A 26,079-nucleotide genomic window follows, 5' to 3' on the forward strand; every position below is an offset into this window, starting at 1 on the left:
AAATAAGATTGACACTTTATTTAACAATACAAATACAAAAACCTGTTTTAGTCCTCACAGACTTTTACTACTGCTAAAAAAGACCCACAAGGACCAAACTACAGTTTTACTATATTGAACAGAACATCCTAATTAAGGACTCTAAGGAAAAACATCTAGCACAAAAAATGCAGCAAAAAAATCTAACACAAATCGAACATCTTGAGTTGCATTACATTATAAATGGGGAAACAAATCTGTAACAAAGATAGCAAAAAGGTCACAGTCACAGCATATGCAATTATACAGTTATTACTGAAGGCTGGTGAAGATTATTTTTACTCTCTTACTGTGAGGAGAAAAAATGTTTTAACAACACAGAGGAAAGAATTGATCTGTTTCTCCCTCAAGGCAAATTTGCTGTGTGAACATACTTCATTTTTGTGTTCATTTATGTGCAAACTAGCAGAACGAAATTAAAATTACATGGAATAAAAGATGGGGGGGGGGGAAAGATTAATTTACTTTTGTGTGTGAGTGTGCATGGGGTGGGGTAATGGCGGAATAAATGACATTCAGATGGGGTGGAGTTGAAATGAGGTAAGAAATCTTCTGCTTCCTAAATGACCTTTCTCTTGTCAAACTCTTTCAAGCTCTGGAGGGGGGCTACAACTGCTGTAAGCAGCACCAGATTGGCAGATAAATTGACACCCATGATTAGAGAAGACTCTTCAGTTTCCTGCATTAGTCTGCTGTAGATTAATAGTTCCCCTTGGGGATGATCGTTAGAATTGACTCATGAGACATGCAGTTTCACATACCTTTCTTTTCTGGCTCCCACTGTGCTTCCTATGAGACACTCAGAGGTTGTGATTTATTTCTCAGTTGGTTATCAGGTTGTTTGTTTGTGCCATAGCAGGAAGCATTGCAGGCAATTAGTTGCACTCCGGCATCTCCCTGGGGGACAGGGAACTGACCACAGCCATCAGATTTTGTTATCTGTTCCACCAATCTCAGAGGCTGCCTGTCACATTTCATGGGGGTGGAAGAAAAATATGGGCTGTATAAAAAGTCAGTGCAGTGGTTCAGCACGTAAGAGACCTCACTGTCATAGCATGGGCAGGTTAATTCACTACTGGAAAACAGGTGGCTCAATACCAGTGTGAAATCAATGTAAAAGTGTCTGGAATCCGGACTGATTCTTTTATGCATGCAAAAAGCACTTCAAAGAGCTGTCACTGCAAAAAGGTGTTTTTCACTTTTCATTGAATTTACTGATGAGGGGAGAAGACTCAGACACAAAAGAGGACAGATTTCCATCCTGAAATCAATCCAATATGTTTCTTTATCTTTGCATATACAGTAGCATTCTGCCAAAACAGTCCCAGTGAACAACTAAAATGTGAATAATGGGCAAATGATAAGCTGAAAGGCTGGTGTTTAATTTATTTTTTGTGAAGGAGTACAATGAACAGCATTTCTCTTTTACACGAAATTTCTCATAACACAACAGAAGCAAGTCTAAATAGGAGACCAAATAAGTAGGGGTGTTGACCTAGGTGTCCAAAACCCAGTTCTCCTTTTGGCATTTACAATGTGTCCTTACTAAAGTTCCCCTTAGTTAATTCAGAATCTGCTGCTTCCAATTTCTGTTCATGATCTGCAATGCAGTGGGGCATTAAGGATGCCATGTGCGTTACCCAGTTGACTGCTGCACTGAAATGGTGGTTGGAATAGGTCTCCTCTTTTATGTAAATGATTCTGCTTCGGAACCTGCGTATGTAGTTATAACGTTACTATTATTTTAAAAAGAAATTATCCGACGGGCTACTATTTGTCCCATGCTATTGAATGTTAAGCACTGAACATACTGTATACTGTACATAAAAAAGACCAGCTATTTAATATATTTATAAGTTATTGGCAACTGTGCACAGTGGAATAGTGGCATGGGCATGGTTGTTATCACTGCTGCCTCACAGCCCTTGGGTCCTGGGTTCAATTAATCACTGGGGTGTTCTGGGTGGAGTTTGCATGTTCTCCTCTCCCATGCGAACTTTCATCCCTCTCCCACTGCCTTCTGGAATTGCATGTGGCTCACTGCAACACTGTACTGAACTAAGCAGCTATTAAAAATAAATGGTAATTGTTCTGTGAAATATGGAAGATTTTATTTGCTAGCACTGAACTTAAACTGTATGTTTTAATTTAAATATACTTCCTGTGACTAACATCAGGCAGAAGTATATTTACTATCACCTACAAATTACATTCATGTTTATACAGCACAGTTTATTTCTTTACAATCTGTGAACATTTTATTTCTGCATGGTTTCACCCACAGCTGCAAAAATTCAGGCACAAGCTTGACTAATGACCTCCAAGAAGATTCTCCTAGGCAAGCCGCAGGACTTCTTTCAAACAGAAGACCATTACTCAATGTGACAGGACGGAGATCTCCATGGTGCTACAGTGTGACCATGAAAATTAGATATGATTGAATTGGCCACCCCCACCTCTCATTTTACCTCTGGGAAAAAGAAACACATACAGACACACAGTTCCCTAAACTGAAAAAAATCAGTTTTGACTGCAGAGAAGCAGATGCCATTTGGGAAATAACCAGAAGTCTTACGCAGATCAGCTTAAACCCAGCTTAAAGCACTGTATTAATATGTGATATTTTCCAACTGAACACAGAACTGACCTGTAAAATAGAGAATGTTTCAATGAGAGTCTACGGTGGGCAGCACTAGCTGTGCTAACATGCATAGAGTGGAGAAGAGTTAAAATACTGTACATACACATAAACTGCCCAACCTTAAAGATAATTTCAATATCTTTTACATCCTCCTATTCTTCCACTTCACACTCTGCTATGTAAATACCCGTTCTTGCGAACATGCACACAAAATACAGCTTTTACAGTTTTATTTTTACTTTTCTACATATACAGTACATAATAAAAGCTCTTTATTTTTCATGAAAGGTTATTATAGGGACAGTAATCCCAATGACTTATCTGAGAAAAAACCTCTACACTAGGAATGAAGACAACAGCAAAACAGAATCACTCTCCACATGGGTGACAGTGAGGGGCTAATGTGTCAGTGGTAACAGGGACAAGTCCAGGAGCCTGGCCAGTCCTGCTCCAGCTGGACAGTACTGGTATTTGAAATATATTTGGTCATGAGTTTCACAGTGGAGGAATGCAAGTCCGGTTTAATTAGAACAAAACTCTGTAGGGTGACTGTGTGATCTTGAATCCTCCTACAGTCACTACAGCAGTTCAGCCATGAGTACAAAATGTTTGAAATAGGGAAAATAACAGAAGATTCTAAATTTTAACTTATAAATAAATGCTTGCAAGGAGCAGAGATTAGGCATACTTGATTATTTAGATTATTTAGGAAATTTCTGTCTCCAAGTGGTCTGTGGTCATACTGTAGCTTTGGAGATCTCAGTCAATAAATGTAATAATATGAACAAAGGATTTTGCAACTGGAACTCTTACACAAATATGATGGACCATGTGGAAAAGAGTTGGAAAAGATTGAAATGACAAACCTATGAAGAATATTAGAAGTTATATAACAAAGCTGTTATAAAACGAATCATGATAACAAAATACACACTTTCAAATCTAGGCCTACTAATTATCTTTTAAGGTGTAGATTTGGCACTCAGCACCCACTTTATATTTCCTTTGTTGTACTGTAAGCCAAAGAAAACTGCAAGTGGCTTTTTCAAGCTCATGTAGTTAAATGACAATAGGTCACAACTGTAGAGGAAACATCATTACTGAAGTAATGAAAAATAACTCTCAACCTGACATGAGCGAGGAAACAGATTAACTCCAGGCTTATTTTGTACACACAACCACATCACGGAAAGAGTGAATGAATCAATATCATATCAACACCAGGAGGGCGGACTCCATTAGCGGACACAAGCAAATATAAAGATGATTCAGAGGTCCTGCCACTCATGCCTTTAAACGAACGAGTCAGTTATAATCTACAACTGACTGCAATTTACTTTCCATCATGTGTCTATGTAACTACGTATCTTCCTTTAGGTTTTCAGCACTTAGCTCAACGATCAAAATGATAAAAAAATTGAAATAAAGTCCTAGTACTGAGAATTCACAGGACCAGGACCTACAGTAATAACACAATTTCACATTTTTGAGTATAAACAGAACGCTGTTAAATTAAGCGCGTAAATATAATTTAACCTTATTTAAAACATTTTAGAAACACCCAGAATTCGAAAATAAACAATGTTGTGTTTAGAGCGATGAAGAACATTTTTAAGTATTACATTCATTTAAATATTTAACTGAACAATTTAAAGATTTTAACGTGGTGTACTAGGTGAAAGGTGAAAGCAAAATTAAAATACTTTAACTTTTATGTAATTTATAAATTATATTATTATTAATGTACTACATAAAGTTGTATTAAACACTGTGTTTTAAACCCTACAACTATCTCAGCTGATTAGCAGAGCTGCGTAAACAGTTTAGGATAATTACTGTAAGGCAAAGGCACGGGTCCAGACAAGGAGTTTGGAAGAGTACAATCTTTTGAGTTATGCAGTTACAGTATGTGACATTTTTAACTTGCATTTTAAGATGCCTTTATTTCACAAATCATCCTCTTTCTGTGGAAGAAATCTACTATTTCCATTCCAAAGACTTCCAGGCTAACAACCACCATCTTATAGAAACTCTCAAAGAACTTCAAATTAAACCATAACTTGATAAGATCAGTCCTTCTTAATTTCTTCTAGACTTTTAAACGCACAGGTCTCAACTAAGTATGCTGACGACAGCCCAGATCAGCTAATTAAAATATCATGGTTCCAATGATTGTAATAAATTATGTACAGTAAGGAGCTCTCTTTGAACTAAAAAAAGAGTACACAAACAAAAACAAAACAAAAATGAATGCACAAACAAAAAAGAGTGCACAAATAAAAATGTGTTCAAAATGGAAATAGATTCTCACAAGAGACAAGACATCTGGTGTTAGGTGAGAGGGCAGCACTGAGTGAAGTGCACGTGTTGAGTTCTTGGTGAGACATTTTTGTGAATTTTCTAAAATCGTAAAAACACCACAACAGTGGGATGTTCTGTTCGTTTTGTGGAGGGCAGCTTTGTGAAAACCATCCAGTTTGCCCACATTACGGGAAATACACAGGATTTCTTCTTGTTAACCTTGAAGGGGCTTCAGGGAGCAATCAAGTGATTTCAGATCATTATTGGTGGTCCGGTATAATCCGCAGTGTTATGTACTGAAATAAAGTACAAAAATAATGTGGAAAAAGTATTTCATTTCCCAACCTTTCTTTTTTTCTGATAGATCAAGGGAAAACCTCTACATTTTCCAAGTTCATACATTTCAGACACTAAAAGCAACAGGAAAGATGTCAGTGATATTCCATTTATTTCATATACCGCCTTTCACAACAAGGTTGCCCCAAAGAACTTAAGAAAGCAAGTGACCATACATGTTGTGAAGACAGAACAGAAAAGACCAGAACAATGGAGGAAAGGAACCAAAACTCTTTAGTAAGGAGAAAAAAACCTCTAGGGGTCCAAGGTCAACTGGCTGCCTGACCCTTTTGGGCATGTTAACATTATACAGTTAAAAAAAGGAATAAACGAATAAGGGTATTAATCCATCCATCATGTCTTCTGTATGTCAGTACTCCATGCAGATCTCTGTAGACCAGCATAATCCACCTAAACGATAGCTATATCCATGATGTCCCTCTTGGATCCATGGCAGTGATGCAGCATCCAACTCAGATGGTGCCAAGCCTGGGCGCCATCCAGACATGTGGGGAGGAGAATAGGATAGTTTGGTCAGAATAGAAGTATCTACCTGGTGGGCCAACACAGAGACACACAATGGCATGTACAGCAGCACCAGCAGCCACGGTTGCAGCAGGCTACACTGTAAGGTCTGAGTAGGCTAGGCTAAAGTAATAGGTTTTCAGCCTGGATTTGAATAGTGAGATTGACTCGGCATCCCGAACATGGGGTGGGAGACTGTTCCATAAGCTAGGGGCCCTGTAACTAAAGGCTTTACTGCCAACTGTTTTTTTTTATTTATGCGTGGAATATGAAGAAGACCTGCATTTGTGATCTAATCAGGCAACTTGGATTGCATACATTAATACAATGTATACATTAATAAGTTCCATTAGATAGACAGGTGCCTGAACTCTGAGAGACTTATAAATAAGTAGAAGGATTTTGAAGTCCGCACTGTACCTGGCAGGAAGCCAAGCTAAGTATGGGGGTTATATGATATACAGTACATTCAACAGGAAAAGCATTAAATCTAATGTGTAGGCAAGTCTGATAAAACATTTCTACTAAATTTGCAATGCATACAATACATCACTGTAGCAGATTTTTACTTTAAGACAGTAGCCATATCACCCTACAACTCACAACTGGCAGACCACTGAAGCTAAGAAGGAGTGAGCCTGGTCAGTACCTGGATGGGAGCCTCCTGGGCTAAGAAAAACTAAGGTTGCTGCTAGAAGAGGTGTTAGTGGGAGGGGGCCAGCAGGAGGAGCTCACCCTGCGGTCCGTGTAGATTCTAATGGCCCAATATAGTGACGGAGACACTTTATTGTAAAATGGTGCTGTCCTTCGGATGACACATAAAACGGAGGTCCTGACTCTCTGTGGTCATTAAAAATCCCAGGGCGTTTCTCAAAAAGGAGTAGGGGTGTCACCTTGGCATCCTGGCCAAATTTCCCCCTGGCCTTTACCAGTCATGACCTCCTAATTATCCCCATCTATGAACTGGCTGAAGTGGCTTAATCACTCTGTTCTACCCACTGATAGCTGATTTGTGGTGAGCATACTGGTACGCTATAGCCAACGTCGCATCATCCAGGTAGTAAACAGTTGGGTCATTTTGATCACTGTAATATATTTTATCAGACTTGCCTGCACATTTGATTTAACGCTTTTCCTGTTGGATGTAGGCCACTGACATCTTCCCTGTCGCTTTTGGTCTGTGAAATGTGTAGGGGTTTTATGCATTTACTGGGACAATTATTAATTGTAGCAGTAAGTCACAAAATTATTATTTGATGGCTATTAGAAAAAAGACCTTGCTGGATAACACAGAAACGCACGCACAAGGATACTAATACACGACAATACATTAATGCATAAAATGTATTCATATAACATAACAGATCTTATAGTGAGGGTTAGCAGAATACAAAAGGTACAGTATATGTTCAATCACGAAGAGTTACAGTACAAACCAAGAGGGACATACATTCAGTATACCATGCATTTATACCATTTTGTAACTGAACTTAGATGACACCTTCAGCACTAGATACTCGCAAGCAAGTACGTCACTCATTGTAATTAAATTGATATCAACTGGTGTTGAGGTAACAATTGAATTCTCGAGCTGTAATGCAGAATGTTGAATACTCATCCAATCTGTGTGGATTCGGATCTCCCGTGCACACAAGGGAACAGCGGTAGGCTGTTGCTAAGTCCAATCTTTGTCCTCTGGCCCGGTGCCAGCCTGTCCTGTTGCAGCTGGAGATGTGGGAGAAGGAGGGAGAGATTTCTGCTGCGGCGCACTAGCTGTGGGCTCTCTGAAGACCGGCTAGTTAGTCCTGGATTACTAGCAGAGGTTGTGCACATGGAAAGTGACTGCGGGTCCAAGCAGGTCACACTCTGTAGACGGGAAGAAGACCGGTTTGTTCCTGATGTAGCGCGAGTCCTGAATCCTGAGATTCAGCTGTCCACAGTTCTGACCGTAGTTCACTTGTTGATCAGGTGAGCTTTCGCGGTGGGTTCACGAGGCTTGCTGCTGGGCTAACCTCGGGTGGATCCTTTGGTTACGCGCGGCAACCTCCGTTCTCGACTCTTAGAACAAAGTAAAGTCCTGACACTCGGACACACTGGCTGTCACATGATTGTCCGAGATGAGTCTGGGAATGTCATGGAGGAGCCCCTTCTGGGCCCTGTGCTGCCTGTTTTATCTGGAGGAACTACGGTCGTTCAATGGTTTAAAGTTTCGCGGTCATTCGAGACCCACGTGGAGTTACCCTGCTATACCAGATCCTGATTGGCTGATCGAAGTGGAGGATGAGTAACAATGCACTCCTTGAAATGCGACTCTCCCAAGGAATCTCCCAGACAGTAAGGCGCCAGAGATGACCATTGATTAGGGTGGCTGGTGAATCTCAGCTTTGGGAGCTGTTCCTTATCAGGAAACTCTATCAGCTAGAAAAACACCTTAAATGTGAACCAAATGGAATGGCCTCTCTGTATCCAGCACCACTGAGATGAGAGACAGAGGGACTGGCAAGGGAGCAGCAAACTTAATTCCTGTATTCTTAATAAGCCTTGTCACTACAAATGTATGAACTAGGAAAGTGTAGAGGTTTTTCCCTTGATTAAGCAGAAAATACTTCTTCCACTCTATTTTTGTACAGTATTTCAATAGATAATGCTGCGCAACAGCCTAAAATCGCTTGATTGCTCTCTGAAGCCCCTTCAAGGTTTTCATGAAGAATAAATTCATACTTATTTCCCGTAATGTGGGCAAAACAAATGGTTTTCACAAAGCTGAAGGGAAAGAACATCCTACTGTCGTGGTGTTTTGTGCACTCTTTTTGTTTTTGTGTTTTGCACTTCTGGGCCACTGTAGATACTGTATGTCTCCAAACCCCTCTGTAATTATTGGTCAGACTATAGAAATTGTCAGCTTGGGACTGGACTCATAGACATAAACCTAAAACATGACAAATGCTGTGAGACTGTTTATAAAGAAAGCCAACAAGACATTTTTTTCTTAACAAACTCTGCTATTTTAAAAATTATTTTCACATTTTTCTGGAAGTTAGGTACTGAAAGTGTCTTAACATATTGTCTCACTTGCTGGTTTAACAACACCAGTATTGTTAATTATAATAGGGTGGGAAAATTAGTGAAAATAAGTAAGTAAATCATAAAGTCATGGCAACAGCAGAAAGGACAGCTACTTCTTACTTTCTAATACTTGATTACCAGTAAGAGATGATACTTTTGTACTTGTACGTGAGAGGTTTTCTCAGATTGAATCTTTTATTGATTTAGTCCTTTTTTGAAGTAACAGTACTTTTACTCAGGTAATATATTTGAGTACTTGCTTATTGCCCTGCTTATTGGATTATTTCAATAGAGGTTTTGAATCATACTCTAACATGTACAGTACAGTATAACAGGTGAATCATACTCTATAAACAAAATACAAGAGCCACATGGTCTACTGAATCCCACTTGCTTGAGACAATAGTGATCATATAGTGCAGTGCGGTGGCTCTGTGGCTAAGGATCTGTGCCTGTGGCTGGAAGGTTGCCGGTTTGTAGTCCACGGACGGCTGGCAGAGGAATCCTACTTCTCTGTAGGCAAGCCCTTTAAGGGCCCTGAGCAAGGCCCTTAACCCCAGCTGCTCTAGGGGCGCCGTATAAATGGCTGACCCTGAGCTCTGACCCCAAGCTTCTCTCTCTGTCTGTGTGTCTCATGGAGTAGGGGTATGCAAAAAGACAAATTCCTAATACAAGAAATTGTATATGGCCAATAAAGTGATCTTATCTCTTAGCGATTACAGCACGCCAGACCACTGCAGTAAACACAGACAAAAACACACACACACATACTCACACCAGGGCTAATTTTGCCAGAAGCCAATTAACCTTCGAGTATATTTTTGGACTGTTGGGGAAACAGGAACACCTACACCAACATTGGGAGAACATAAAGGTACACACTCCAAACAGATAGCATTCCAGGTCAGAAATTGAAACTGGGGCCCTCACTCTTTGAGTCAGCAATGCTAACCATTATGTCACTGTGCTGCCCTGTGAAATATATATTGAGTTAAAATATTTAGATCTTTCTCCAAACTACCACTGAACAAGAGTGGTAGAAAGGTTTCTGTGTGCTGACCCCTATGCAAGTCCATGTGACCCAGGTGGGTATTATGAAAAACTAAACTGAACTGACCATGTGTACCTGAGTTGCAGGAGAACTCCAGTGGCCACCAGGCTTAACCAGGCTGGCCAGCTCAGCTCTAGCTGGGAAGTGGCAGTAGAGACAGGGCCCAAGCAGATGAAGCAGCAGTGCTATTCTTTGTGGTTTCCTCCTTTATGTTCTTTGAATCACCTCTATGAGTGTAAGTACCTGTGTATACATTACAATGGTGGAACCAACAGGAAATTATACTGGAGTCCTGAGGAAAAAAGGAAATAATACTTAATCACTAATTTGAGTATTTTATCTGTTACAAGCTACAGAAACAAGTGGCAATACGATGGCACTTAACACGGTGTTGCTGATGAAGTGCACTGTACAGGAAAATGCAATACATTTTACAAGGACTCAAAATGTTAAAGGGTAACGGTTAATTCAATCGCCTTGGATAGCACTCTTTAAATCTAATGAGATTCATGCATTTTTGGATTGATAGAAATCCAAGTTAATAAGATTTGCCAAAGGAATCAATACTTCCTGGTCATTAAGCTTCACAGAATGCTGCTGAGGGCACTTCATCAACTCAGGAGTTTAATTACTGTGACAAGGAATACAGTACCACATGCCTACAGATCAGGATCTCATTTCTTCATGGCTCAAACAGCATACAGGTACTGTATGTATTACAGTGTGTAGTCAAGCATTATGGATCATGTTAAATTTTATTTACTGATAACCTGAAGGAACAGTTTTTATATTTGTCTTTATATTTGCTTTGACTGTTTTCATCCCTGTGTGGGACCCCCACTCACTAGACAGCTTATCATGCAGAATACATTCACATTCATACTTTAGATAAATTATACATATAAATAATAAAAATGTATTTCTGAAGCAACATATAATGAATCTTAAGTATTTACAATAAGGGTAAAGAACACAATGGAAAAAGTACTTTATGATTCCATTCTTAAACATTAAAAGCCAAGTTTAAGGTCAAATACCCTTTGGAAAAGTGAAAGAAAAAATTGGGCCATTTGTCTAGTTACTTGCTTTTAACTGATCCAAAGAACACTCTTGGTTGTTCTATAGTGAAAACTAAATTACCATGTACATTCACTAAATGGTCTCAGGTGAAATGTGCCAATGAAAAAGAAAAACAAAGTAAAAGTCAAGAATCTAGTTAATACTGAAGACTGGAAACTCTTTTAAAGCACTGACTAAAGAACTGAGGCTTGGTAATCCTAACCCAGGTTTGTTTTTTAAAAAAAGATATTAGAAGAGTACTGTATTTTTTGTTATTTAAATTAACAAAAATCCAGAGATACAGATGGCATTTATGCACAAAAACAAGACACTAATCTACTGAACTGATTTCAATAATCTGCAATAAGGACAGAAGAGGAAAGCCACAGTCTTCAATGTCTTTCATATGTCTGGGTCAAGCTTCAAGCTCTTAAAGAAGTTTAAAAAAGCCAGGCTATTAGATAAAATGTGATTATGAGGGACACCAAAATATCTTTAAGAGAAAAGGGCACAAGAGTCACATCTAACATTTTTGAAAGAGATCCAAATGTAGACGTCCAAAATGATTCCAGTGACCAGTACATGTGGAAGAGAGTAGCAGGGGCCTGCAAGACTGCTTCCACTGAAAGCAAACTTTACTTTTTTGCTTTTTATTGAGCTTTTTAGAACTCAAGCTTATATAAAATTCAATTTTCAAAAGTAAATCAATCTTCCAGCTAAAATTCAAGGAATATTTCTAATGTCTGGATATTTCTCATATGTAAATTGGAATGGTCTTTTTTCTTTTTTGATTTGTGCTCATGATCTAGGCTGAGCTGGAGTAGCTAGGTGAGGGTATTGCAAGATGCTAACCTGGTCATAGTCTTTTTTTATAATCTTTAATATGTGTACTGATATAATTTCATTATTAAAATTAATGATAAAATTATATATTTAAACCAAAATAAGACATTGAATCTGAATCTTCAAAAGAATTTAGTGAACACACCCAAAGATTTAACACAAAAAGTTAATTAACCAATTAGATTTCCTTGGGATATCCAATAAAGAGAAGAAATTTTCAAATGTTATTGTTCTTTTCACATAATCTCTCTATTCCATTCATTACAAAAAAGCTGTTGTTCTTGATACAGGTCAAAGCACCCTTGAACCTACCCAAGAGACATAGGGAATAATATATCCTGGATACAACACCAGCCCATCACAGGACACACGCAAGAAACGTTACAAATGTGACATACAGATTCTGTCCAGATAGCTTGTTTAATATTTTGTAGTAAATTAATTCAAGGATCTCTCATTTCTTTCCTGATAGTATTGCTAGCTGGTTTGTTCCATACTCCCACAACCCTTTAGATAAACACTTGCATTCTATTTTAGGTTTTAAATGCACATCCATTTACTTTCTACTCATGTCCCCTGGTTCATGTTTCACTGTTCATTCTGAACAAAGAACTGCCTTTGTCTGTGCCTTTGAGGATATTGAGTACTAGGTCCCCTCTTAATATTCTCTGTTTGAGACTGAGAAGCTTCAGTTCCTTCGGTTTGCCAGTTTAGCACATTACCTTAAGTACAAGAATGCGTACTTAAGGTCTCTCTTCTGTGGAGTCAGTCCAGAACAGTAATAGCTTTTCTATACCGTGGAGGCCAAAAGTGTACACAATATTCCAAATGTCTTACTAATGTGTATTACATTAATTGCAAAACCCCTTAGTTTAAATTTTATGCTTTAAACTACAGTATACTGTACACTCTAACATTTTGTTTACCTTTTGATTGCTACCTTTCTTCCTTGATAGTCTAGATGTAAAAGTATTGTAAACATAAAATTTTCTTTTCTACAGTACTGTATGTTCTTCTAGCTCACTGTTTCCCATTTTGTATTACATTTTATGTTCTTAATACTTGCATGACATAGTCTGCACTTGTCTATATTAAATTTCATTTGCTAGGTGTTTGGGTGTTTGCAAAGTGTTGGATTTTATCTACTTTTTTGTTATTTCTAATCCTCCTAATTTAATATCTGCATGACATAAATTAGAGATGAACAGTGGTCCTAGCAGAGATCCCTGTTGTACTCCACTAATTTAATCACCGCTATCGGGATTTTCAATCCTTATCTGTACTTTCTATTTTCAATTTATTAAACAGTTCTCAATCTACACACTCATGTTTTCCCAAATGTGTACTACAATACTGTACCTGCACTTTAATTAGGAACTTTATTTGGAGAAGTTTGGACCAATTTACAGACACTAATTAATTTTGCTAGCACATCACTTCAAGGTGAAAAGAAACCACATCACCTAAAGAAAACCAGCACAAACACAGGGAGAACATGCATTTCTACACAGAAGGCACTCCGGGCCAGGACAAAACCCAGGATGACAAAAGTGCAATACACTATGCCACACGTGTGCAATTCAAACAATTACTACTGTATAATTACAGGTTGCTGTTTTAAAGATTTTTTTTTCTGTTTTCTGGCATAAATTTAAAACAATACAGACTGGAGCTACTGAATTATTCATTTAATCAAAAATCACTTAATCTTACACCACAGTATCAGTATCAAAACTAAACACAAATTACATGAATGGCAGAAAATAATGATTGCCACACATTCACAGATGTATTTAATAAACTGGGGGGAAAGGCAAACTTTGAAAATCAACCTCCTGTACAGCCTGATACACATTCATGAGGATCTGTGAACAGAAACTGGGAAAGCCCTAAGCTTTTGAGACAAGATTGATGTTAAAACTTTAGTTTTAAGGTGATTAGCATCTAAACTTAAATGGATAAAATAATCATTTATATGAATTTGTGCATTCACAACATTCATTATGTTAATATTTTATTCTAGTCAACTAATTCATGTTTTATTCCAATTAGCAATTATAAAACCTAAAAACCTATTGTGCTAATTGACATTATTAATATGATTATATATGAAATTATAATTCCATTTTAGAATGAAGTATACCTTAATGTGTATTTTAACATTGCGTTTCATTAGATGTCTTTAAAAACTTCTAATTATCAACATTTAATAATGGAAACACCTTTAATTTAAATACTGCATTTTGTGGGTTTTTTTAAATTGTGTATTCATTTACAAACAGAATAGCCCTGTGCAACATGTTAACAAGATATTTGTTTCATTATGTTTTTAATTCAGGTGGGTAGCTGTGTCAGCATGCGTAGGCTGCAAAGGAACAAGTAATAGGTTTATTCCATGCTGAAAAAAGAAGAAAGAGAACACAACGTTTCGGCCGTGGAGCCTTCTTCAGGTGTCTGGTGGGTAGCTGCGTCAGCATGTGTAGGCTGCAAAGGAACAAGTAATAGGTTTATTCCATGCTGAAAAAAGAAGAAAGAGAACACAACGTTTCGGCCGTGGTGTCTGAACACCTGAAGAAGGCTCCACGGCCGAAACGTTGTGTTCTCTTTCTTCTTTTTTTCAGCATGGAATAAACCTATTACTTGTTCCTTATGTTTTTTATTATACTGTATATTCCAAATATTCTCTCTCCAGTCATCATTACTAGTATTAGCATGGGTTCCCTGTGCCAGTTTATTTTTCAGAATACTGGAATCTCCCAGAAGTACTGTAACGGTAGCTTTGGGAAGAAATGTCATGCTTAATATGTCCCAATTCTTCCTATTTTTTTCCAGCCATGCTTACTTCATGTGAGATGGATGCTAATCTTTATTTGTTACAGAATGATGTAAAACCATCAGAAACACAACAGAAAATATTGGAGTAAATACATTAAAATGCACTGTATTTGACCTATACAATAACAGGATGTTTATCCCAAACCTGACAAAGCGTTTTTAGGTGAGTTTGCTGATTTATTTTCATTTTTATGCCTCAGATTTAAGACGATCCTTATTCTTGGGGACTTTAATGTCTATCTCTTTTTCTTGATCCACCCCCTGGTACACTGACCCTCTGCAATCTATGAAGGCAGTCTCTCGGAAACATGAGGGTAGGTGGTGTCTTTCTGGCCTAAACGTACATTATCTGGCTTGGAAAGATTACTTGTCTGAAAATAATAATAATAATAATAATAATAATAATAATAATAATAATTACTGCTTACACTTTCTGGACACGCCACTCAAAGAGCTTTACAGGTAATGGGGACTCCACCACCACCAATGCACAACATCCACCTGGATTTTATAAGGATATGATAGAGTCTACTAGATCCATCTACTTCCTACTTCTCTCACATCACTGAAAACCATAACAACCCCAGGCATCTTTTCGCCACCATCAACAGACTGCTAAAGCCTAACTGCCCCACCACATTACCTACCTCATTGCAATTTTACAACACATTTTTAGATTTCTTTAGCTCCAAGATCGACAACATCTGGCATCACATTCTCTCCACAACGCATATTATTCCCACACCTCCTCCCTGCTTGTCGTACTTTTCTGGTTCCCTTCTCTCCAACTCTGCATCCCTCAGTAAACTAGTTTCACACATTAAATCCACCACCTCTATATTAGATCCCGTTCCCATCACTTTATTGACTTTATTTCAGGCCTGTTTCACTTCTCTCTGCCCCATTGTCCTCAATATAATAAATGAATCCTTGAGCATCAGTGTTGTACCAACAGTCCTCAAAACTGCTGTCATTACCCCCGTGCCAAAAAAGCCTAACATGGCTCTGGACAATCTAACCAATTTTCAAGTCACTAACTATCTTCTAAGAGCTTCTGATTCTGGTTCTCTCTCTATCCTCATTCTTCTTGATGTCAATGCTGCTTTTGACACTGGAAACCTTGATGCTGATGATACTCAAATATATATCCTTACCAAACCTGACACTGATGTGGCTGTCTCTGTTCTATCTAATTGCATCTCTGATTGAAAAACATGGATGACTCAAAATTTCCTTTATCTTAACTGTGACAAGACTGAAGTCAGGCTTATTGGAACCCCCCCTTTAACTTCGTAAAGCCAGTCCTGTAACCCTATCTGTGGATGGTTGTGTACTTGAGCTTCAGTCTAAATTGAAAAACCTTGCAGTGATATTTGATTCAAAGTTAACATTTGACCCACATGTGCAGCATATTGTTAAAACATCTTTCTTTCACCACAGAAACATCACTAGACTATGCCCTATGTTATCAATAATTGTGGCTGAAAAGCTGATCAACACATTTGTCTTCTCCCCAATTGACTACTGTAATGCTGTACTCGCTGGGGTATCTACTGTAAATCCACATTGAACTAACTCCAGTATGATCAAAATTCGGCAGCCAGAATCCTGACCAGGTCTAGTGCAAGTGATCACATTACTCCTATCCTGGAGTCCTTGCACAGGCTTTCTGTCAAGTTTCATGTTGACTTCAAAATCCTCATGCTCACCTATAAGGCTCTGCATGACTTGGAACCTCAGTACCTGCCTGATCTATTACTGCCCTACTCCCCACCTCATAACCTTTGCTCTTCTAATTCTGTTCTTCTAACTGTACCCCAAGCCTGTCTACATTGTATGGGTGACAGGGCCTTCTCCTGTTATGCCCCCAAGCTCTGGAACTCTCCCCCCAAGGATATCAGAGAATCACCTTCTCTAAACTCCTTCATATTCAGATTCAAAACCTTCTTCTTCAGAAGAACCTTTACTTAACTGGTTCCATTCTTTACCCCTCTGCTCCTACTGTATTTAGTACCACCATCTACTGTCTCCTCTGTGTATTCTCATCGTGTTTTTCTTGTGTATTTTTTATTTTTATTTTTAATTGTTGTTGTTGCTGTTGTCATTCTGTAAAGCACTTTGAGAAGCTACCTTGAAAGGTGGTATATAAAATAAAGTTTATTATTATTATCCAGTCCTGTAATCACAAGTCTAATTGACCCAAGCCGTGGCTTACAATGGCCGAACCACTCCAAAGGCTGCTGTCTGGTCATGTGAGAGTCACCTGGTTCTTCCCATCAATGCTAACTAATCTGACCAGTGTACATTTCTAAGCATATAATGAAGGTATCTCAACTACCCTACCTGTGATGTTTGTGATAGCAAACCTGATCTTATTAACTTCACTTAGACTGCTTAAGTCGAATGTTGAATTAATGAGTACAAATGTAAGTTTATATAAAATCATCTACTCAAAAAAGTAAGAATATACAGTAAACATATTATGAAAACAGCATATGAAGAAAAAATAAATGTTTTTGAAATTTTAACTTCTGCAAGAACTTGTGTACTGTACATCTCCATCATTGTCATAGATACAGCAGTTTCAGATGTAATTACCATCTGCTGCAAGCTACAGCTATATAATAGTCTGATTTACAACAAAGTGACACGGCAATATTTTTTCGATACAGAAAAATAATGCTTTCACAACAATTTACATTTTTCAATGACTTTTAGAGTGTATTCTGTAACAATGAGAAAAATAAAGACCAATCAGCTTGAAATATGCCACGTAAATTTTTCTGAGGTTTGTGAAATGTGTATCAAATGTGACTGTAATTGCTTCTAATTTAAGTTAAGGTCATTTGGAAAAATAAAAGCATTCCAATTGATTGATAGGAACACATTTTTGCATCATTTCAGAAGTGCAGGGCGTGATTTTAATTATCAGCAGTATGCCTGGTGACACACAGCCCACAGACCACTGCCTCACCTACTGTAGCACACGAATGCCTGAATAAATAGTATTTTGTTTCACTCCATCAAGAACTTCATCTAGTTACTAAAAATTCTTCACCTATCCTTCATGAATGTTTCCAATAATAAATCAGCAGTTTTCCAACAACCGGGATGGGACTAATAATAATTTACCTTGCATTGCTATGATTGCCTGAAGTCGGTCTCATGCTTTACCCTACCTCTGTCATGCTTTGACTGTGATTGTGCTACCACACCTGTTATGGTGTGGATGGCATCATATTTGTCACTGAGGTTTGTTTCAAAGATTATTAAAAACAAACCTAATTTGATCAGTGAGAGAGGAGGGATAGTGCTATTTTTTTACTGATCTTAATGTCCCTTTATCCCTGTTGATTTCTTTGGATGTCTGTGTAGACTGCTGGAAGATTACATATCTAGCAAGAAACATCTTCAGTGTGACAAGGAGGATGCCACACATTCCCATTTTCTAATTTTGCCTTCATGGTATTGATTTAGTTTATTTTCTTCCAAAAGGGGTGGCCAATTGACTCCTCCTCAAAAGTAAGAAAACCCTGATGTGAATTCTCAATTTTATATGGTCAGTAGAGGGAAAGTTAAAAAAAAATCAGAAATCATTCAACTTTTAAAAGGTGCTTCAGAGGTAGGCAAATCGTTTTTTTATAAGGCTTAATGAAGGATACAATTAGAAATTAATTGGACCCTAGGCTCAATGTTTTGAATGTCCACAGAATCAATACGATAGAAAGACATGATAACAACAACCAGAAACCCCAGGAGACACTAGCTGTAATGCACCTTGGAGGTGGGAAACATACAAAACCAATGATAATCAAAGACACTTATTTCCAGACACACAAATGGTATCCTGCAGCCCTTAATTTCAGAGTCGTGTAGCGGAAGGCTGTGGAAGTCAAGAGTTCACAAAAAATACAATAGAAATTCTTTTGTGAATTTGCAGCTTGTCTATCCATCTTTAAAAGCGTAATGTGGAAAAAAATAACAGTACAACAGTTCAATTACCCAGTTAACAAGAAACAGTAAGGCTACTAGAATCTGCATTGATTCATGGGTTTATTATTGTTGGGGGGTCTGTGGTCATCTTCTCACTGGCAGTCTTTCAAACAGTCATTCATGTTGATCAAAATCAGCAGTGTGCATCAAGGGTAGCAGACAGACAGGATGGTATTATTTACTCTGAAACAGCTTCAGGCCTACTCCATTTAAAAGAAGGAGGTTCAGCTGCAGTTTAACCACTAAAAGCACTGTTATTCACATGGGTCTGAACCTATGTTATTCCCTCAAAAAATATAGAAAAGTTACAGTAGTTACTTTAAACACACTTTATATAATAGTTTAAACAAATCCTTTGCCATTGACCGGCATTTACTGTACAACCCTATCCTGGTCTCGCTTTAAGTGCTTGAAATACTCTCAATGTGACCATTGCTCTAACAATTCCACCCACCACTCAATTGATTCATACAGTAATTTGAGGACATTGAATTTGTTTGCTCTTTTAAAAGTGATGCATTCCATTTGTGACAGGTGTCAAGTGCAATCTGCATGAACAAATGTCATTGCAATTTGAAAGAAGCTTTAAGGTGTTATTCCCTTTTATTTGGCTCTGTTCTATTACATGCCCCACTAAAGGAAGGTACTTTGTCAAGAGTATTTCAATAAATATAGAAAGGTTATTGTTTGAAAACACAACTAATCTGCATATCCCATAGTAATAAAGAACAATAACAATATAATATGGGCTCTGGGCCACCATGACCCTGAATTGAATAAGCAGTTATTGAAGGTGATGTGATGTGAACAACACAATAATAACTTCTATTAGCAATCTTAAACTGACAGTTTGAATCTTAGAACATTACATGTGAGAAATTAGACTGAAGATCCTTTCCATTTTCACAATTACAAGATTTCCTTCCATTTAGCAAGAAACACAATTTCTTACAAGTCTTTCTCTGTTTCGTGTTTTAGCCTTACAGGGTTACATGGCAAGACAAGACTATTTAGGAAATCTCTTGATTTTAGAAAGAAACAGTGTATCTGACATCATCTTTGCATCTTCTTCTTACTAAGTGTTGTCTTGCACACACAGCTAACGGATGGAAGCAGACTGATTTAAACTACATTACACAATGACCGCCTCCTCATTGCTTTTTTTTCAGCTCACACAGCTGTGGTAGTATTGAGCTGCATTTGAACCACTAAATTAAAACATACACTCACTGAAAGATTAATTAAATTGGTGAATGACTTACTTGAGTAAAACGTACTGTGAACATACTATATTCAAGTTTTCCAAATTTAGACCATTTACGGTTTATAGTAATTTTATCACACATCTATGTCTACACATTTACATTTTTGACTTTACAAACATTAAAATACATTTTAATACAGAGCAGTGAGGAAAGATCTTACTTTGAAAGCCCTCATTCCACTGCAGCCTTAATTAATATCAGTGCCCCGGAAGCAGAATTTGGAATAAGTCAATACTTGATTTCTATAGCAAGGTTTCCATATAAAACTTAATACAATGATTTCAGTATATATATATAAAAAAAAAAACATTAACCATTAAGGTTAAAAAAAAAGTTGTGCAAACAGACCTTTTCCTAATATTGACCTGACATCAGTGAGGTTGCTGCTTCTCATATACCTCAGATTCCTCTGTCAGTTCTTCCCTGTTCCCGCCTGTTCTCTCTCCTAGGTTGCTGCAGATCACAGCCACAACACATTATGACCTGTGCTGAAGTAAGGGCAAACTCATGCTGGGAATAAGGCTCAGGCTTTCTCAGGCTCTCTCCAGTTCTTTATAGTATCCATGTCTTTCTTGCCTTTTTACAGACATACACATACATACAGTATATACTGTATTCATATATTTGGGTTCCTTAGAGTGTATTATGAATAATACCTGCTTCCTGGTACAACACTGTGGACAAAGTGAAACCCCCGCAGGTGCAGAAGGCCTGAGGGCAGTGTCAACACCAGCTGTTTCGCTAGCTGGCATCAGAGGAACTTTTTAATCATTCCCTGATGCGATAACAAGAAATGATAAAATAAATAACAGTCTGTTTAGTGTCCCCGGGTGACTTACTAATCCGAAAATCTAAATAAAAATTCCAGACTAACATCTGATACTTTTTCAATGATATAAATGACACACTTCACCGCAGGTGCTGCAGCTAACAACTAAACCTGAATGTTCTGATTTAGAAAATACAAATAGTATTCAAACAGAGATCCCTGAAAGAAACCAATCTGAAGCTTGTACAGTATCTATCGTGAACTAGCATTGAGACTTCAAATACTGAACAATACACATTTCAATCCATTTTTTAAGATGGAATTCAAATTTAACTTGATTTTAACCGTCTTTAATTTTCTGGTTTCATTTACAGCATTCTTTTGCTGAATGTCTCTTCAGTAGTTCAGTTAGATCCTAATGAAAGATGAATATGCATAATGTATTTGGTAAGGCTCACCTATCCAAGGCTGGATAAGCTGCCCAAACCCCCCTCACTATTGTGATGGTGAGCTAAGGAATTTGCTGCGAAGGTGTAAATGGGGAAGTGGGCATGATTTAGGAGGATCTGTAGAATTTTGTTTTCACTTTGACATTATAGAGTGTTTTGTGTTGCTCAAAAGCAGAAAATCCCAATTAAATACATTATGATTCCATATTGTAACAATAACAATGTGAAAATTCCAAGGAGAGTAAATGCTTTTGATAGCCACTGTTTCAAAAGTATTTTTTGTATCACATAGTAAAACTCTGTCACATACAGTAGGTGGATAGAAGTATGCAAGATTAGGATCTAATTATCCTTCTGAACTTCTCTTATAAACTCCATTATGTAAACTTTAAGAAACAACAATGAAAGTGTAAGTTAATAAATAAAGAGAATTTGTGAATTACATGCTTCATATGGGAAGACTGCTTTAGTTTTTAGTTTAGCCATCTTCCAAAACTGTATACTTCTGCCACTGCTTCAGAGGTTATGACTATTTTCTAAAATAAAATGTCGTTATTTCTAAAGCAATTCCAGAAACACCATTTGGACCTCACTACTATCACTGAAAGCCCGATAAGCAGATATTCTTTCATCTGGTCCAATAAATTAATATTCAAAAACTGTCACCAAATTCAGAAAATTAGGATGATAACATTATTCAATATTCAGACAATATTCTGGGACCAGAAACTCAAGAGGTTAGTGGTATCCTCTTTGTGGTGTACTATAGAACATTAACAAAATGTAACACCTTGCACTGCTCAGAACTTCAGGGCACTTACTGCCAGTCTCTTTCTGCTACAAGACACCAAGTGATCACTTAGTGAGGCCTACAGTGCAGCACATTGAGAAGCTGGCTTTATACACTATTGGACTTGTGCACCAACTGCAATGTACTTAGTGACATATCTAAATAGTTTTAATCTTAAAATAGAATAATCGGACACCGACAGTAAGGTTCATACAAACAAGAAATCACAAAAAAATGTATGGTCAGTTCCAATTCCTAATCTCATACTTAAAAAAAAATATTTACAAATTAGACTCAGATACCTTCTTCCATAATATCACCTTTTTAAAATGAAGTAGAGAATTAGTTCAAAAGGCATTTCTCCATTTTTAATAATTGATTCTTGTACTTGACTTTGAACTAACTGCCCAAATCACTGACATTGCCACTTTTCACTCCATTCAGGCTTTTGAAAACAAACATGAAATCTCCCTCTATTTTTCCATTTAATATCAGTTTCGTAGTCTTCTGTAGTCTACAAAGAACTTTTACTATCAGATACATTTGAGAAATGTCCATTGTGAAAATAAGTAGCCATTTGAAAAAAGTACCCATTTTAATAGACGTTTCCAAATACATTTTTGTTAATTAAAACTTTAACCTTAAATCTAATGTCATGCATATTTTAAAGCTGCACATTTCAATGAAACGATTAGGTTATTAAGACACAGCTTTACTACAGCAATTTATAATAGCAAATAGAGAACATTCCTTTGGGAGCTGGAATATTGCAGTAATTGGTATATAAAGGCCAACTTCCTGTGCAGACTTACTGTACATGCATTTTATTATTGAAAGTCAAAATAATAATTCACAAGATTATGTGAATTAGTAAGTATGTAAATTAACAAAATGTATTTCACCACTCACTATGTATAATTTCAGGTGTAAAGCTTGAAATTGTACATTACTATATCACAGTGTGACCCACATTCTAAACAATTATTTTTAATGTCAATAAGAATAATGATGGCTGGAAAGTGGAAGACTTTCACTGCATAGCACTCAGATTTACTGTACCTACTGTAGCACTTCTTAGGTTTATCGAGTTGCAGACATTCATACAACCAGTTTATGTTGGGTAAGCTTTTGGGTAGTCTCGGAAATAAATGAAAGTGCAAACATATAACCTGATGTTATCCCCCAAAAAACTGCGTTATTCACAGCACACGCGAAATATTTCCATTTTCTTCTTTCCAATTAAAGAATCAGTAAACGAAGTGGAAAACTAAATCCCAGAGATCTTTGACACTAGAAATGTAAGATACATCAAAGTATCCCACATAGGTGTATTTCTGATTATTTGCTGTAGTTCAGCTTCTCTTCTCAATTTCAAGCAAGAACGCTAATGCTCTAACACGAGCAATAAGATACACCATCTTCCCTTTTGAAACATTAAAAGAACAAAAAGTATAAAACATTGTGCTGCCAGTTTACTGTATATGGATATATGTGTGTAACTGTATACAACAAGAATATCATGCATAGTATTCCTTAGTATATTAAATGGCCATTGAAAGGGATCAAAAGACTAAACTTCCTACTGTAGTTCCACATAATACTGTATACTGCCGAAATTACGATTTTTTTCTTTACTTGTAAAAAGACCAGTGTTACGCTCATTCAGTTCAATTTGGAACCGGTATCCCAACACAGTGTTTCTAATTTGTAGCTCCAGACAAGTATTGCCCCAATAAAACTATTCATATAAAGCTCTTCGCTGCCAGAACCCCGCTTTCTATACCCAAAGATTACAGTTAAAAAATACCGCAAGCTTGTCAGAATACAAAAACACTTGAATAACACGTTATAATTATCGCTTCCTATTATTTAAAATGTGATTTATGTTTCCTATTTTCTTCTGCTACAGCGTATAACCTTTTATAGTTTTGTTTGGGCACATTTCAGATTTTTATTACGAATTATTTTCCTTCCGATAAAATGAAGGGTGGAAGCATTGAGTTACGGGGTTCCTGTAAACAAAACGACGTAACGGACAGACGTTACTCACCTCTAAAAATATCCAGATTATCAAAATAATACCAGAGTGACGTTTCTTCATTTCTGTTTTGTAAAATAGCAGCTCCAAGTATAAGAAAACCAAAGAGGAAGAAAGAGCGAAGTATGCTGTCCTTATCACAAAACGACTTTCATATCGCGAAAGACACACAGAATATTTACAAAGCGGCTCCTTGCAATTGCCATCAGATCAGCTGTTACTTAAGGAAAACGCTCAAGGGAGACACCACGTATGTTCCACGCTGTCAGTGTAGAGCACCGACCGCAATGTTCGTATATACGCGAAATATTTAATTTTACTTCGGTTAACTTTGACGAAAAACACGTTTCATTTACCCGAAATGTAGTTAAGTATAGAGTCCATTTCGTTTTGGTTATATAGTATTAAAAACACGACGATGATTATAAAAATCCACACAAAGAAAGCAAGCTGTATTATTTCAGCAACCCACGCCCCTTGTCTGGGAATAATCTCCAAAAATGGAAAACAGCAGCAACGAGATCAGAGACTGATCGAAGCCGGAAGAGGTGAACTCCAGGGGAGCCCGATCTGTCTAGTGTAACCACATTTGAACAGAGTCTTTTCACCTTGGTCACACACACAGCTAGCGGAAAGGGGAAGAAAACACGACGACCTCAAGGAACCAGCGATTAATTTCTGCAATGACAACGAGCAACGACCTTCAGTGTCAAAACAAGAACCAAGAACATAGTGCAAATTACTGTTCAGATGACAGATTTTTTTAAAGGAGATTTTTTGGGAACTACTACTGTAGATGTACAGTACTAATAGTAATGATGATGATCACACACGATGATGGCAACGAGGGAAACTCGTTTATAAATAGAAAAAAACAGTTGTTTCGCGACTGTAAATGAGCAGCACAGCCAGATGCTCAACATCAAACAGATGTATCAATTAAGTGCAACTTCTCTTAGCGCCCCGAGAACACGAGTATCAGAATGGGGCGAGAAGTACCGTACTACTGTAAATCTTAACTTGTAAACCTGCTGGGGGGAACAAGTCCTCTGTTCATGCTTTATGCACTACCTGCAGGTATAGTTGGACAAAACTTGAGACTAAAAAGAAAAGGGATTTGGCAACACAATGAACCAGATTCGTTCTATCTCTCCATGGTGCTACAGACAAACGACAAATTCATTGTTTTCTCAAATCATCTCAATTTCGAATATCAGAAGATGTCTTGTTTGGCATTCAGCACGGGAGGGGGCAAATAGCAAGTAACGCAAAAATAATGATAACTCTTTGCTGTAGGAGTAATAGAAAAGTAGCCTCGAAAACAATTATTTTTATTAGTGACGTCAGTAAACCATGACTACTAACAGCTGGCGTTGCGGCCGAAGAGCGCCCGGCTGGGGTGCGCGGTGAGGGGCAGGAAGGTGGTAGTAGTGGTGGCTGCTGTAGTAGGAGAGCCGATGTACACAGACGCGAGATCGCCCGGACTCATGGGTATACATGTACCCAATTACCACACCATACCTTTGTAACTGTACCCGAATTGACCCTAGTGTGTTGTAGCTCGTTATCTCTCCCTTTTTGTTGTAGTTGCTGTGCCGGACGCACGTCCGATTAATAAAGAGAGCCTTGTTTTCAGTTAACAAGAGCCCGAGTCCCTGTCTCTATCCTCGCCAAACCCGTCGCTGCACAATATTTTACCAGGATGGTATAGTCAAAGTAGCAACATTTCTGCAAAATCCTTTGCTGTATTAAAAATAATCTGTTGTTTTTTAGCTGTAGTGTGGGCAGCATGACTGAAGGCAGTTGTTTTGAGTATTGTACTGAATCTGAAAATTTTAATATTAAGAAATAGAATTGTACATGTGTCACAACCTGAATCTTGCAGCAGACAGAAAGGGTGTTTGGGAAGACCGCGATAATTATTTGGAAGATCAGTTGTTGGAGAAATATAATCTCTCTTAGACAGGAAATAAATGCTGTTTTTAAAAAGTTAAACATTACTACATAACTACCAAAATTACTAATGTTGCTAAGAGAAAAATTACTGTACATTTAAAAAAAATAAAGAAGTGCTAAAGA

General features: G+C 37.5%; 1 protein-coding gene across 1 annotated transcript in view; it reads right to left on the reverse strand.

Annotated features, from left to right (window-relative positions):
• vopp1b (VOPP1 WW domain binding protein b) overlaps positions 1–24,720 on the reverse strand; it is a 99,288-nt gene extending 74,568 nt beyond the window's left edge. The window contains exon 1 of the mRNA XM_088643381.1: positions 24,013–24,720. Coding sequence (XP_088499507.1) covers positions 24,013–24,063 — 51 coding nt within the window. The 5' untranslated portion in view covers positions 24,064–24,720. The remainder of the gene's footprint in view (positions 1–24,012) is intronic.
• Positions 24,721–26,079: the final 1,359 nt, after the last annotated feature.

This window comes from Lepisosteus platostomus, chromosome 8 (genome assembly GCF_059453375.1).
Source record: "Lepisosteus platostomus isolate fLepPlt1 chromosome 8, fLepPlt1.hap1, whole genome shotgun sequence".
Taxonomy (NCBI): domain Eukaryota; kingdom Metazoa; phylum Chordata; class Actinopteri; order Semionotiformes; family Lepisosteidae; genus Lepisosteus; species Lepisosteus platostomus.